This window comes from Passer montanus, unplaced genomic scaffold (assembly GCF_014805655.1).
Source record: "Passer montanus isolate IOZ18808 unplaced genomic scaffold, ASM1480565v1 scaffold27, whole genome shotgun sequence".
Lineage (NCBI taxonomy): Eukaryota > Metazoa > Chordata > Aves > Passeriformes > Passeridae > Passer > Passer montanus.
Window position 1 is genome coordinate 10317502 of NW_024367372.1, and position 14853 is coordinate 10332354.

General features: G+C 39.7%; 1 protein-coding gene across 2 annotated transcripts in view; it reads left to right on the plus strand.

The window, feature by feature from the left end:
• Positions 1–14370, plus strand: part of CCDC88C (coiled-coil domain containing 88C) — a 96161-nt gene extending 81791 nt beyond the window's left edge. The window contains exons 22-31 of one of the 2 annotated variants that reach the window (XM_039712618.1): positions 85–271; positions 510–655; positions 1840–1929; positions 2705–2946; positions 7157–7339; positions 7698–7766; positions 8539–8607; positions 9399–9700; positions 10672–10887; positions 12093–14370. In XM_039712618.1, coding sequence (XP_039568552.1) covers positions 85–271; positions 510–655; positions 1840–1929; positions 2705–2946; positions 7157–7339; positions 7698–7766; positions 8539–8607; positions 9399–9700; positions 10672–10887; positions 12093–13106 — 2518 coding nt within the window. In that variant the 3' untranslated portion in view covers positions 13107–14370. The remainder of the gene's footprint in view (positions 1–84; positions 272–509; positions 656–1839; positions 1930–2704; positions 2947–7156; positions 7340–7697; positions 7767–8538; positions 8608–9398; positions 9701–10671; positions 10888–12092) is intronic. The other variant, XM_039712620.1, reaches the window with a different exon arrangement.
• The last annotated feature ends 483 nt before the right edge of the window (positions 14371–14853 follow it).

Here is a 14853-nt window from a genome sequence, read left to right on the forward strand (position 1 = left end):
CTGCTAACTGATGGTGTGGTCTTTGAATGTGAGGTCATTCCTGTGAAGTGTCCTTCATAAGCCTGCTGTCTTCTTCATGTTTAGGGTGAATTTCTTGCACAACCAACTGAAGGCAGAGTATGAAGGGCTCCATTCACACACTAAAGAGCTGAAAACTTCCCTGAACAACTCTCAGCTGGAGTTGAATCGTTGGCAGGCTCGCTATGATGAGCTGAAAGAGCAGCACCAATCCATGGATATCTCTCTGACCAAGCTGGATAACCACTGTGAGGTGAGTAGCTGTAAATGTACAGCTGCTGCTGCTTTTGGGTTAGAGAGCTCCCATATGTGGTGTGAAGCTTTGGACATGCTGTATATAGAAGGTAAAACTATGAAACAGAACCCCCATATACTTTGAAGTGTGTAGGTTTTTATCTTAGGTTGCCATGCTATTGTGTTATCTTGATTATGGTGCACTCACTCCAGGGAATCCAGATGAAGAGGAAAGATTAATTTGTCTTGTTTAATAGCTCCTGTCCCGTCTAAAGGGAAATCTGGAAGAAGAAAACCATCATCTCCTGAGTCAGATTCAGATGCTGAGCCAGCAGAATCAGATGTTACTGGAGCAGAACATGGAGAGCAAGGAGCAGTATCATGAAGAACAGAAACAGTACATGTAAGGAAAAAGACATTGGAATTGTGAAACCTTAAGTCATCCAGACAAATATAGAATACAAATCATCTATCAGGACTAGAAGAGCAGGCAGTGGAATGATAGATCTTCTTGATATCTGCTGGAAAAGGGGATGTTTGGTAGGAGATAAGTGTAATGGGAGAAAGCGCAAAATGTTTCCACATTGCCTTACTGCAAAGGGTTGTTCACAAAACACTTGGGCAAACACAGCTCTTTTCAAATAATACAGATGAACCTATGTGGAAAATGCAGTGAGAAAAGATGGAATGCTAAACCCAGTGGTACTTCTCAAAGAAGAGGAGACTGGGAAAGAGTTTTAAGATTTTGGAAAATAGCCAAGGTGCAACAAAAATACAGTCTTATGAGAGTCATTTTGTATTTAGGTTCCTGAAGGATAGCAAATATTCATACTCCTCTTGCTTTTTTCATTTGCATTTCAAGAAATACCTGCTTTGATGTTGTTTTTAAGGATACAGATATCAACATATGTTGCTGTGTCCTTCAAGCCCAGGTTGACATGTTGAAGTGAGATACCCTGTTTAAAGATACTGTGTGTTTACAAAGAATCCTGTTTTCACTGCAGTGAATTTCTCTTATAGGTATGAAAGAAGGAAGAAAAATGTTCTTAATTCCAAGAATTTTAGTTTAAGCACGTCAGGATGATGTGGGAGTTACTGAGTTGAGTTTTATAGCAGTACTGGTGTATGTGGTTGAAGTGTTTGCTGAAATAGGTTGAATACAGTTCAGATGTTCTCTGATCTGTTTATCCTGGTGTCTGACTGTTCTGTGATGGAGGTGCATTTCCCTTACTACTTGAATGAAAATAGGATTTGCCAACTTCCCTGTGTAGGTTAACAAAATGATGAATAAAAACCACAGTTAGCCTTAACACCCAGCAAACAAAATCTGCCTGAGATATTAGTTAGTAATCTTGCACCACCATCTACTGTTCTTTCACCTCATGCTTTATTTATCAAAAATCACCCATCAGCATGGTTGGTAAGCTTTTGCATTTGCCCTCTCCTAACAGACTGTGAAACCTGAAGGTTCAGGATATCAGAAAGATATTTCAGTCTCTTTCTTCTCTTGGTGTCTTTTGGTCTTCAGTTTTTTGATTATGCTTGATTTCATACAGATGACTCAGAATATGCTTTCCACCCTCACAGTGATAAATTGAATGCCTTAAGAAGACATAAGGAAAAACTTGAAGAGAAAATAATGGACCAGTACAAGTTCTATGATCCTGCTCCAAAAAAGTAAGTTCCACATGAATTTAGTTCTGCTGTACAGATCAGTGAGGACAAGAAAGGGCTTTCCGTAGCTGGGGATAACAGAAACTTCATCTGAAGTAAGGGTGGTGTTGTCTCCACTTGTCTCTTCCCTCTCATTCTGTAAGATATTCCTGAAGCAGCAGGTTGTGTTAATGTAGAGTATAGGGCCTCTTGTGGGGCCCTCTGTATTAATACAAGAATCTGAAACTCCCAGAAAAATTGGGAAAGAACCACTTTGCTCCCAGTATGGTGACTAAGCAGCACTAGGAGCTTTCAGAGCTGCTCTTTCAAAGCAAGAAAGCAACCAGTCTGTTGGAGAGAAGGGACTTAAAATTATACTAAAAACAACAAAAAAGGGCCAAATTAATTCCACTATACATAGTTCTGACTGATAATCTTAGCAAAGAGGCTTCAAAGTAGCTTTCATTTTACCTCCTCAGTCTGTTCCTGTAGTGGAGTTTGTCACACTGTAAGAATGTCTTATGTGGTCCATATGTGTAGTTTAGATTTCTAGCAGAGGGAACAGTTGTCTTTCTCACATTTCTCATGCTGAAGAAATATTTCTGTAAAAGTAATTTTGGCTTCAGTAGAGAAATGGATCTCAAGTGCTGTGAAATTCATGGTGCATTTTTTGAACCAATTCATGACAGTAAACAAAAAATGTAGGTTGGCTTGATGGCTTTAGCACAACTGTAAACTTCCTTGGGGAGTATTTCTTGTAGCATTTTCTGAATTCCATTCACAAAACCTGCTTTATCAGGAAAAACCCCTGGATTGGAGCCAGAGCCTTAGTCAAATTTATCAAGCCAAAGAAGGAGACCCCAAGGGAGCGGTTGAAAACAGCAGCAGAAAGCTCCACATGGCATTCTGAATCCCCAGAGATGGTAAACTCTCCATCTGCCTCCCAAAAATTGAAACATCAACACGAGGCTCAGGATAATACCTCTCAAGGGTCAAACCCTGTGGAAGAAAGAGAGAGCCCTGGGTGTTCTTCAAGCAAAGGTAAGGAATGCCCAGCCTAAATTGATAAGCTGAAATTTAAAAAAAAAAAAATATATATATATATATATTGGATATGTTAATGCCCAATCACGTATTTTATGTCCTTTTTTTTGTTGTTTTAGAGTTTTTTGGTGGTTTTTTTTGTTTGGTTGGTTTTGGGTTTGTTTGTTTGGGTTTTTTTTTTTAGGTAAGGAATGGCCAGCCTAAATTGATTAGCTGAAATTTAAAAAAAAAAAAAATAATATATTGGATATGTTAATGCCCAATCACATATTTTATGTCCTGTTTTTGTTTGTTTGTTTTATAGTTTTTTGGTGGTTTTTTTGGTTGGTTGGTTTTGGGTTTGTTTGTTTGGGTTTTTTTTTTTTTAGTACAGTAGAAACCCTAAACTAGAAATTTGAGTAAACTCTAGAAGATAATAATGTTAATGCCCAATCACGTATTTTATGTCCTTTTTTTTGTTGTTTTAGAGTTTTTTGGTGGTTTTTTTTGTTTGGTTGGTTTTGGGTTTGTTTGTTTGGGTTTTTTTTTTTAGTACAGTAGAAACCCTAAACTAGAAATTTGAGTATACTCTAGAAGATAATAGCTTTGGTTTTGTTTTAGTGTGCTTTCTTCCTTTTATCTACTACTTCTCCCTTCAGCCTCTGTTTGCCCAGATGTATTGCATAATACATTGTTACTGAATAAGTTGGTTCTAATACTTCATTTACTGGGGTTTTGCAGCAAAGCAGCATTTAAAGCTGCATTATGGAATAGTGTGTGGTTCAGGCTCTTTGAGAGGGGTATGAGCTGGCTGACAGCCACTGCCAGCAGATGGTGCACGTGCAGAGCAAATAACCCATTTACTGTAAACCAATTTATCATAACTGGTGATTTTGGAGACAATACCATGTTTTGATTTAGAATTAAACTAAGAATTTTTTCATTTAAAATGATGACTTTTTTTTAATACTAAGGAGTATGTAAGGAAGAGGGAATGATTTTCTTTTAAGTTAGTTTCTGCAGTAACGGTTTAAAAGAAAGTTTCTCAAAATAAATACTCTTCATCCTTATTAAAAGTAATACATATGTCCCAAGCTCTGTTTATTCTGTTGATATAATTTGACAGCTTCTATATGTAGATAGCTATACTCCAGGAATACTTTCCAAGAAGCAATTTTGAAATTGTTATGTGAATAATAATTCCTGTCTTCCAGCTGTGGGGGGTAGGAAACAGAAGGGTAGTAGCTGAGAAGAGAACTCTTCTAAAAACCTACTGCGAGTACCTTTCTGTCTGAAGGTTTTGTTTTGATTGGGTAAAACCCTTTCTCTCTTCTAATTATTTGAGGTCATTTCTTCACTTAAAGTAAAAAGAGATGTTTTATGGAATAAGATCATCCATATGATTCCAGGTGATCAACATGCAGAAGTTGGGCTTGGGTTGCCACAGAACAACAGAAGGACCTTTGTAGAGTGCCAGAGACAACAGAAGGTCTCTGGGGCTTCATTCATTTTGATGTTACATGAAGCACACTTAATTGGAGATGAGGCTCACCAGTCCTAAAGCCTAGGAGACATCAGGAAATTTGAGTGTAAAGACATTTTGAATGATCTAATAGTAATTTCTTAGTGGACTTGCTTAAATATTGTGTGTATGTGTTAATCTATGCCTTAATCTGAGTCAGATTAGATACGTTTAGCTATGCATTCATCAGTCCTCCATTATAGGTGTTGGTCATTGTTTTAGCCTTTTCTGGTTTTACTGCTTGTGTAGTCTTTAATGTGTGTTAAGACATTTTAAGTTTTATTTATAAGGCTTTTTTTTTTACTTTTTTTTTTCTTCTTCTTTTTGGGATACCTGTGTGATAACAATTTAGCTGCACAGCGCAAAAAGATTGCCTTTTTGAGAAGCAAAAGCAAGGATAAAGAAAAGTCTCCTAAGTCTCCATCGAATCATCAGTCTTTCTCTAATCGGCTCCGGTTCTGGTCTTCTTCCGACATCCCATCCTCTCCTAATGAAATTCTTTCTTTCCCGGAACTGGGAGTTTTCTAACACCTTCTCTGTAGTATTTATCTTCATTTATTTCTGACAACTATTAAAAAAAAAAAAAAAAAAATTAAAAAAAATCCCACATGCCATGAAAGAACACGCACATTGATAGAGACACTCAGCACGTCTATACAATACTCTAAATACAAGCAAAGATTAGTGAACATGGACTTAATTTTTCCTGTAGAAGATGAATCACTCTTGCACACTGGATCATTTCTTCAATGCAGCACACTTTAGGGGACCTCATGGCATACAGTTTGCGTATGTATATTGGCTGTGGTGCATGTTGTCAGTAAGTGAAGTTGCTATTCGCTTCAATATTTTCCTGCAGTCATGTACTTGCATTGTGTCCAGTTAAAATGCTGAACTGATTTGCTGTTGCTGTGCTTTCTACAGTGTTGTAGTCCGACCAAAATAAAAATACAGTCTCAAGCTCCAGGGGTTTTTTCAGTAGTCTGTGCTACTAAATGATTTCAAAAAGGAAGGTTTTTATGACACCTTTTTCTGCTTTTAAGTAGTCTAGCTTTGAATATAGAATGGAAGCTACGGGAAAAATTATTCTCAGTCAGGCGTCTTGATGCTCACATTCAGACCTGATATTTAGCAAGGTTTTGTACTTCTAATTAAGGAAATTCATCTTGAATTGAGCTGACATTTCAGTTTCTTCTGCTTCAGTTTCAACAGATTTTTTTGGAAGAAGAATGTAGATTTGCTCTCTTAAGGGTGTGAATAACCTCTGTTAATCCATTGCCCAGGATTCTTGTTGCCTAATATTCATGGCCTGGTGGCTTCTGCAGTGAATGTGCAGGTCCAGTCCCCACCCTGTTGGAGAATTGGATGCAGCATGAGCAGTGTGCTACTGTGGGCTCAGCAGAGAGGCCAGAAGATCTTGTTTCCCTTCTCACTCTGAGAACTGTCTCCAGTGGCACAACCAGGGACTCTGACAGAACAGCCTGGTGTTTGTTGCCCATATGGGTATTTGTGGAGAATGTTAGTTTCCAGGGAAATTAATATTTTTGGCGTCCATGGAAGGTATTAAGTGTAGCTACGAAGTCAATTAGAAATACAGATTTGTGTGTGGAGCTTTAGCCAGTAGTTGCCCCTGCAGGCATGGCATGTGTTTCAATTCTGAGAGAAAGTGCTGGCCCAGTCTGTGGAGCCCATGCAGACCTAAGGAGAAAATACTGTTCTTGAATGAAGTCAGCTTTTAGGGGCCACCTAAGATGACAGCACATTGGTCCATTTCTCTAATACAACTTCACAGCTGCTCTGTGCTTTGAACTGTCTGTCCTTTGTCTCTGCAAGTTGTTTATTTTGACTGATGCACTCTGCTGCATTTTCAACATTTAGTTTCTCTTACTTAATCAAGTATTCCATAGAAATATATAAAATCTAGAATCTTGCATCTCATTAGGTGTGTTTTCTGCAATAAATTGTTTAAATTTTGTTCTATGTGTGCCTTAAAGCATTACATTGACATTAGAAGAAATTAATTAACTTGCTTCATCAGTAGAAAATAATTTTTCAGATTCTTAATCCAAATAATATTTTAGCAGGCTTTTTTTGTTGTTCTATTGCTAAGATCCCAGGAACTCCACTTAAAAATCATTGCATTGTAACAGCAGAGTTTCAACCTTGTAAAGACTGAGCTCTTATCCACAGCAAACATATAAACCTGAAAGCAGTTAGCTTTGTGATAACTAAGTTACTGTATATCATGATAGATAATTTTCAAATCAGCATTATTTTTCTTTGAGTAAGAGCATGACTACTGTCACTCTTTCCCTATTTTATTAGTGAAGTAAGTTCTTATAAATTGCACCTACGAGGAATAATGTTATGGGAATTTCACACCTCACTTATCTTTTCTGGATTCACGTCTTTGCTCCTTTTCTTCCTCCTTTCACAGTAATTGTTGCATGTATAATATCAACCCTCCCACTGGCACTAAGCAGCCCTTGTCACTCCCACACTTTACAGAGAGCACACATGATTGACAAGCTGGTGGCAGAAATTTCCTATCCACTATTGCACTGTTTATGGAAAAGCTTGCCAAACTAGCGCCTCTGTTGTGCAGTTTCTTTGTGCCTGTTTGTCATGTTTGTATGGGCAGATAAATACAAATCCCCTAATGCTGTTTTTCATTGAGTCTTATTCATTTACCTCTCTCTCCACCAGTGCTAATGGACCTAAAGCAAAAAAGGAATTCCCATCACGGAGGCAACAATGATAATGCTGAAATCTCAGCAGACTCTGCAACGAAACCCAGCTGTGTGGAAATGGGTCCCAGGACTTGCTCAACCTCAGCCATTCCCATGCACACTTCCACCCCCATCTCCCGGCTCCAGAGCAGGCCAAAAGGTGTGTGTGCCTTTGATACAGCAGCTGGTAGTGCCGGGCAGGCTGCTTCATAGTTCCTGCAAGGCTGCAAGTGGCATTCAAGTACAAAACCAGAGCAGTAATATTTTCACTCGTGCTTCATCTGCTGCATGGTTTAATTGATGAGGTGTGGGGTTTATTCACTCTTGTAATGTCATCAACTTGGCAGGGCATATTTGAGTGTCAGTTTTTCAGTGGTTCCCTGCCCAGTGTTTAGAAAATGGGTCTATAAAAACCTCTTGATCACCTCAGTCTTCTACACTGCTAGAATGTGTTGGAGACAGACCTGAAGGATGAACCTGTGTTCAATTGGCCTTTTAAGTTTTATGTTCTCTTCCAGGCTATAATTCAGAAGATAATCTGTGTGAACAGTCCCCGGAGGGGGAGTTTGCAAGCGCCAGACGGCAGGGTAAGCTTGTAGCATGTGTGAGTGCTCTAAACATCTGCATTAAGACTTGTTTCATTGCATCCACACGAGCTGTCCTGGAGTGGTTTAGTTGCATTTATATTACAGAAGGAGGTGTAGTAATTCAGCGCCATTTTGGGAATGGGATTCTTTCTGCTTCTGGTTTTCTATTGAGGCTTTTAAAGGATGTTTTGCCAAAATGAATTTTCAAAACAATGCTGGCATTGAGGCAAGTTGCCTTCTCCCACCAACAGACCTTTTAATGTATGTCCTACAGATTAGTTGCTGATTTTTCTGGAGAATGTTTAATTCCTTCCTTAAGGGAGTAAATCAGCAGTAAGAGAAATTTGGTGTGGGGCTTGTGGATGCACAGTGGGAATGCTGTTGAAGCAGCAGCACTGCCTGCTTAGAGACTGCGGAAAACTGAATTTGCAAGCTGGCCACCAGCTCCTTCCAAAGAAAACTGAAAAAGAGACAGCAACTTATTGTTGAACTTTTTCAGTATATGCATTACTTTATAGTTACTGTAAAAACCCAGAACATCTTTCTTTGTGCAAAAATGAGATAAACGAGATGGATCCTAAACAACTTGAAAAATGAAGATGTTTTCTACTCTGTCTAGATTTTGGCCTCCTGTGTGTATTATGTTGTTAATGTTTTCTAAGTGACTTGGTTGCACAGGTCCTATTTTCAGAAGGGAGACTGTAGCCAAGTCTTTTAGAGAATCAGGGGAGCTTAAGATCTGTTTGTTCAATGCTTGATTTATGTTTTTCAGTGTCCAGGCCAAACAGTTTAGAGAGCAGTAGGAACGCTTCCAGCAGTAGCTCACCTCTCAATTTGAAAGGTAAAGCTTTTACAGCTGAGTTGTGACAAACAGGAAGTGAAATTCCGTGAAACTGTGTGTAAAATGCCATTTTCCTTCCAATTAATTTTGAAGACTTGTTTTGAAATGGTAGTGATTATGCAATCTGGACATGGCTGTCTTGGGAATCAAAACTGCTGGCAAGAAGTGCTTTTTAGGATTGATTCTGGCAAGGGGTGGCTTTTAAGGCAAACAGTCGAGTTTTACTTCAGTCTGACTGGCATCGTATTGTGGGAAATATCAGGCCACTCTTAGACTCTCTACAACAAGAGATCTCTGTGGTTCTTACTCTGCACACAGCTTATGTATGGAGTCAGTGTGCTCTGGAGATTTGCTTTTGCAAATTATGCATCCTTGAAGGATTCAAGGAGACCTGATACTGTGGAAAAATCCACTTTCTGCTTTTCCACTGTCAGGTTCTAACTCTCAGATCACATGGCCAAGACTGAGAGATTGTTCAATGACACACAGGTTGTAAAGAGGCACCCCAATATTACCTTACTAATATACCTTAATAATAAGGCTTATTAGCCTCCAGTGCTATTTTTATTCTTTGAAGTAATTGTGTTTGTTTAAGGTGCTGTAGGATATTTAGTAGTCTTGATTTTTCAAAGCTCTGATTGCTTTGAGCTCTGTAGGAGAAAGAATGAAGATAAAAAATGCCACCCAGTCTGTGTGGAAACAGCCCTGGATTATAAGTTCCTACCTGAGTGTGAAATCTACTGAAATGATGCCAGAGCAGTGTCATTAATGGTATTTATGCTTCTCCTCAGGTTCCCTAGACCATATCCATGGTAGAACTGAGAGCCTCAGCAGTGAAGATATGGTGCCAAGCAGAGAGGCACCAGTCTTGCTCCGAGATACGCATTCCCTTCACTCTGCTGCTGCTTTCTTAAGCCTTGGCAGCAGGCATGAGTCCTCCTCCCACAGGAATGGTTTGATGTCCTGTGATGTACCTCAGAGGAGCAATCCATGCCAGTCTCACACAGGCAGGCAGCGATGTGCCTCTCCTGGCAGTGAGATGGTAACTTTGGAAGAGTTCTTGGAAGAGAGCAACAGGCTGTCTCTACCAAGTGTAAGTAAACAGAGCTGGATAGCCCATTTCACATGTCAGAAAAACTGTTCAAAGCTGATTTAGGAGGATGAGGGCATAGAGAGAGAGGGAGACAAGATGGTCCTTTTTCATATACACAAGTACTATCAAATCTTGCAAAACAAATGAGACAGTTTCAATAACTAAGGTAAAATTAGCTTTCATATAGCACTCTGCTAATTTATTTTTGTTTATCAGCTATGGCAAGTCATATAATTCACTACAAGTACTGTGTATTGGACTGCTGGGGCTTTTTGCTAGCAGATAATTGTGGTAAAGGTTTTGTATCATCAGTTCTCAGCTCCAGGTATCTTTATTTATAAACTGATATGTTTTCTGTGTAATTTTCAGCTGCTGAATCTATAATTAGGAATGAAACCTAGAATAGTTTTCAGTTAAAGTGCAAAATATTCAGTTGTTAAAACCATCTCACAATCTGAAAAAAACAGTGCATCTAAGAAAGGCTCTTTTTCTTGCAGAAGGAAGTTTTTGATACTTCCACCATGTTTGTCTGTTTACTGATATGCCCTGTTGGTTCAGTGGCTACAAGAATATGTTGCTCATTGAAGTGTTTTTTTCAGGAACTAAATGTTTGTTTTCTACATGGCATTTGTCTTTCACTGCTCAGACATGCTGTACAATAGTGAGGCAGTGCACTATTGAACAGGTTAATATCTTAAAAACTGTTAATTGTTAGTGTAAGTGAATAGAGATTTCTGTTTTATGAATGCCTTGATAAAAGTGTTGAAATCAGCAGAGCTGTGCCATTTCATGGCATCAGTAAATTCTGGTCCTTGAATTTTCACAGTAATGTTGAAATATACCTCCTCCTCCCTCATTACCCTAAGTACAATTCTTAGCTTTTAGAGCAGTTTAAAATTATTACTTTTGTGTGTCTGTAACTACCTGACCATGTCCATTTTCATTCTTTCTGTCATCCTGTTCCTTTTCAGCATCGGCGCAGTTTAAATGAGAGTGAAATGATTTCATTACACCAATTTCTGTTAGAAGCTGATTCACTGTATCCCTCTTGCTACACCCTATGTCCTTCCATTCATCAGGAACATTCGCAGTCACTCGAATCGCTCCTCAGTGTTTCATATCCCGACAGCATGAGGCACAGAACAGGCAGGGGAAATAGGAGATCTGCTTCATTCTATATCCCCAGGGTATCCATTGTTCTTATTATGAAGGCAACAGCTCCTGACTTACCACAGCTTTTGCTAGCACATTAATACCAATAGACGCATACTGTAACTCCTAGGTGTTACTTTAAAGGCTACAGATACTTGCATTAATTGCTCATGCAGTATTGGCAGCGTTTGTTCGTACACATGTGCGTGTTTTCGGAGGACTCGTCGTTCTGTAATGCTAATGTCCGTAACAGCTGTTTAAGTGAAGTTAAAAATAACCTTAACACCATAATGCTTAGTTGAGCTTAGAAATTCTCACGCTGCACTATTGCCATTGATGGTGTTTGCTTGTGGAAAAGAAGTTTTTTGACTGGAAGAAATATTTGAAACACTAGTGAAATAAGTGTATTAAGCTTTAAGCATGCTCCCTAGAGAAGAGTAAATTTCATGAGCTTGTTCAGCATTGTTGTTTGTAATGACAGCATGTCCCTTAACTGTTCTGAGCATGTCTTCTGCTAATAGTACAACATCAGCTGATCAAACATCATCACCATTTTTGGATTGCATGGCCCATCCCCATGAAATATTCATTGTATATTTTCTTTTACTGCCAGGTTAATTGTCTGACTTGAAATTTGCAAGTTCATTGTAGGCAACAATTTTTGTAATTTTTTTTTGTACATTTCATTGTATTGTACATGCAGCTCTTAACATATATAGTATATTGAATGGGAGAGGTGAAGGGAATCAATGAAGAAGGAATTAAATTTTTTTGTAATGCTAGCACATCTCCCCAAGGTATTGACTTCTGTTACATTCCTGAAGTAACAGGGGACAGTTATCCAGATTAACTGTGTTCTGGAATGTGGCAGACATAATTGATATCTGCTGATGTCAATGGCTAATGTCATCATATTATATTGATGTTAAAGTAACAGTGGCTGATGTGATAGGAAGCAAAAGAGCTGCTGTCCAGGTTGCAACAAAAATTGTGTAGAAATTATGACAATTAACCTGGCAAGCAAGGTTGTCACAATCTAATTACAATAAGCACATTATTCCTTGAGTTGGATTTATACCCATTTTAAACATCCATCTCTTCTGTTTCCACTGTGTAAAATCTATGATTGTATTTGGTTTAAATTAAGTGGGAAGGAATATTTTGTGAATACAGAGTTCTGCATGATTCTTTAAACAAAATGTGTTGTCTTTAATGTGACATGCATATTTTCTCACACCAGGACACCTCCACAAACAGAGATGACTTGCTCGGCGATTATTTTAGGAAAGCAAATGAGCCTTCAGCTACTGGAAACTTGCTGGTTCAGCCATCCAGAAAGGAGGCTGCTAAGATGCCCACTGGTCTTGTTGCTCCAACTGTGAAGATGGCCGTGGCTGGTGAAGAAGGAAGACTGGCTAAGCCCGACAATTACATGAAACCAAACCTCAGACAAGTTGAACCTGATGCTCTGGCAAACCCCCAAGTGTCCCTTAAGCTTCCTCACCCAGCACAGCACCAGTCTGCCAGTGGGGTGAGGCAGATGGCACAGCCTCAGCAGCCTGGAACCGCGAGCAGGAGGAGCACCTCACTGAGCAGGGCATTCAGCTTGGCCTCTGCAGACCTGCTCAGGGCCGCTGGCCCAGAGGCCTACAGGCAGGAGAGCCCTCAGAAGTCAGGAGCAGAGCTGCATGGGGGCAAGGACTCTGTCTGTCAGAGCAGCAGGGCTTCTGTGCCAACAAGCTCCCAGGCACCCTTAAGAGAGAGGCCGCAGTCCGCAAAGGTGGCAGGTTCCGCGCAAGGTGTCGATTCCCGCTGTCGGCAGCTTGATGCGAGGCGCCTTTCCCTGGTCCCTCCAAAAGATGAGAGGCCACTCTCCTTCCATCAGTTCGCTGCCTCACCCACTGCATCCACCAGCAGTCTGAATGTCCAGCAGCAAGAGCGTGTGAACTCCGGGCAACACTACTCATCTGCAACCCATACTCCCTCAAAAGTCAAACCCAAGTCAGCACCTCGTGCTGAGGAGGTGGCCACAGTGGCCCCTGCCAGGGCTGTTTGCAGCAGCACTGAGGCAAATACTTCCCCAGGACAAGGCCAGGGTGATGCCCTACTTACCAAGTGCCAGGGTAAGCTGTTGGAAAGTAGCTCCGGGGCTGTAGAGGAGCCTGTGAGAGGAAACAGCTCCAACAGCACTCCTGGGTCTCCTGACCCCCAGGGGGATCAGCAGACAGTGTGGTATGAGTATGGCTGTGTGTAAGCCACAGGTGTAGCTGTAATAGGTGTGGCATGGCTGATGTCCAGGTACCATTTATCTAGACACTGTCAGGTCTTAAAAGGCATCACCTGTAGGTTGCTCTGAATATTCTCTGGGTACTGTTTCCTAGTTGGACAAAGTATGATAAAGAGAATCAAGAAGCAAAACCCCAGTCTTCTGTCTCTGTTGTGCCTAAAATAAAGTGAAAGCCTGACCTAATCTCACAGCAAACTTGGCACCTGATTGTCACAGGTTATGAGCATTCCCCAGTCCAGCAGAAGCTTAGTGGGGTCCCCTGTCATTGCTGCACTCTGCACCCTTTCTGTGTGCATTAAAGAAAAGTTTCATAGGTCCTGTGTGTGCTAAACTCAGCCCCACCATTGGTAAATAACCATACTGAAAAGGCCATATGAAAGCCAAACTTCTCCCCCAAAGACAGAAGCAAATGCTTGACTTAAGTAGCATAGAGATGAAGAGCAAAAGCGTGTGGCTTTAGCCATGGATCTGGTAAAATCTGTTTTTCTAGCCACAGACACATCTTGTAGAAGGTATTGTATAGACTTCAAGGGTCATATCTCAACCTTTCCCACTTGGGCTGTGTAAACACAGAAGCCAGCATAATTACCCCACTGCCTTCACTATAGCTGCAGCTCAGTGGATCCTTGACTCTGCAGAGTGGTGCTGCCTTTTGAAACTTGTTTATCTTTTATACAAACACTGGAACTAATGCAGCCTTTCAGGGGAGGTGCCATTTCATTTGCAAAGGTGGCATCTTGTGTACAAAAGTGTCTTGTAAGTATGTATATAAGAAGCTAAAGTACTGTATAAGAATGCTGTGTAAATTGTATTATTACATTTTTGTGTGCATGACAGCCCACATCCTATGTAGGCTTTTGTCTCTTAAGAGTCCTTGTTTGTCTCCAAGAACTTCTCTCACTGTAGAAAACAAAATAATTTTGTACACATGTGAAAGAAATATACTTTAAAAAATCTATTTATGTGCAAAGAAGTTCTTTGTATGTTTCTGTCCAGAGTGTCATCAGCTGCTTATGTATATATGATCAACCGTGTATCTTTAATTCCATGTTTGTAAAGCTGTTCTACTTGCAATAGACTAAATCCTTTTAAAAAATACTTGTTTTGCTGGTTCTGATTTAATTTAGTAAAAGATAAAACTGATTCATTTGATGTTTTTGTTATCTAATATGTAGCAATCCCATTCTGAAAACTACAAATTTGTTTATAATAAAGATTAAAATAAAATAGATTGATGTTCTACTTTTTGTCCTTGGAAAAATATAAAACCCCAAAAATGTGATTCACAGTCTTGGAGCTCTGTCTGCAACAGCTCTTCACAAGCCTTAGTATTGATTTTCATGTCTATTTGGTGAAGTTGTATTTGTTTTTGTAACATAGCAGGTGTACCAGGAGTCTTTTTATGTAATGGTAACCTTCTTACTGAAGACTATGGGAGGGTTGCACATGCAAAAATAAGTGACTTGCAATTCATTCTATAATTGGACCATCACATTTTTATGCTTCTCCAACTACTTCAGACAGGGGCAAACATGCTGTCAATTTTGACCAAGCTTGCATCTTGTATAGTCTATTTTGTACTTAACTCGATTTTTATGCTTCTCCAACTACTTCGGACAGGGGCAAATCAATTTTGACCAAGCTTGCATCTTGTATAGTCTATTTTGTACTTAACTCTCAGGATGCCTTATGAAAGTGAGAAATTACTCATTTT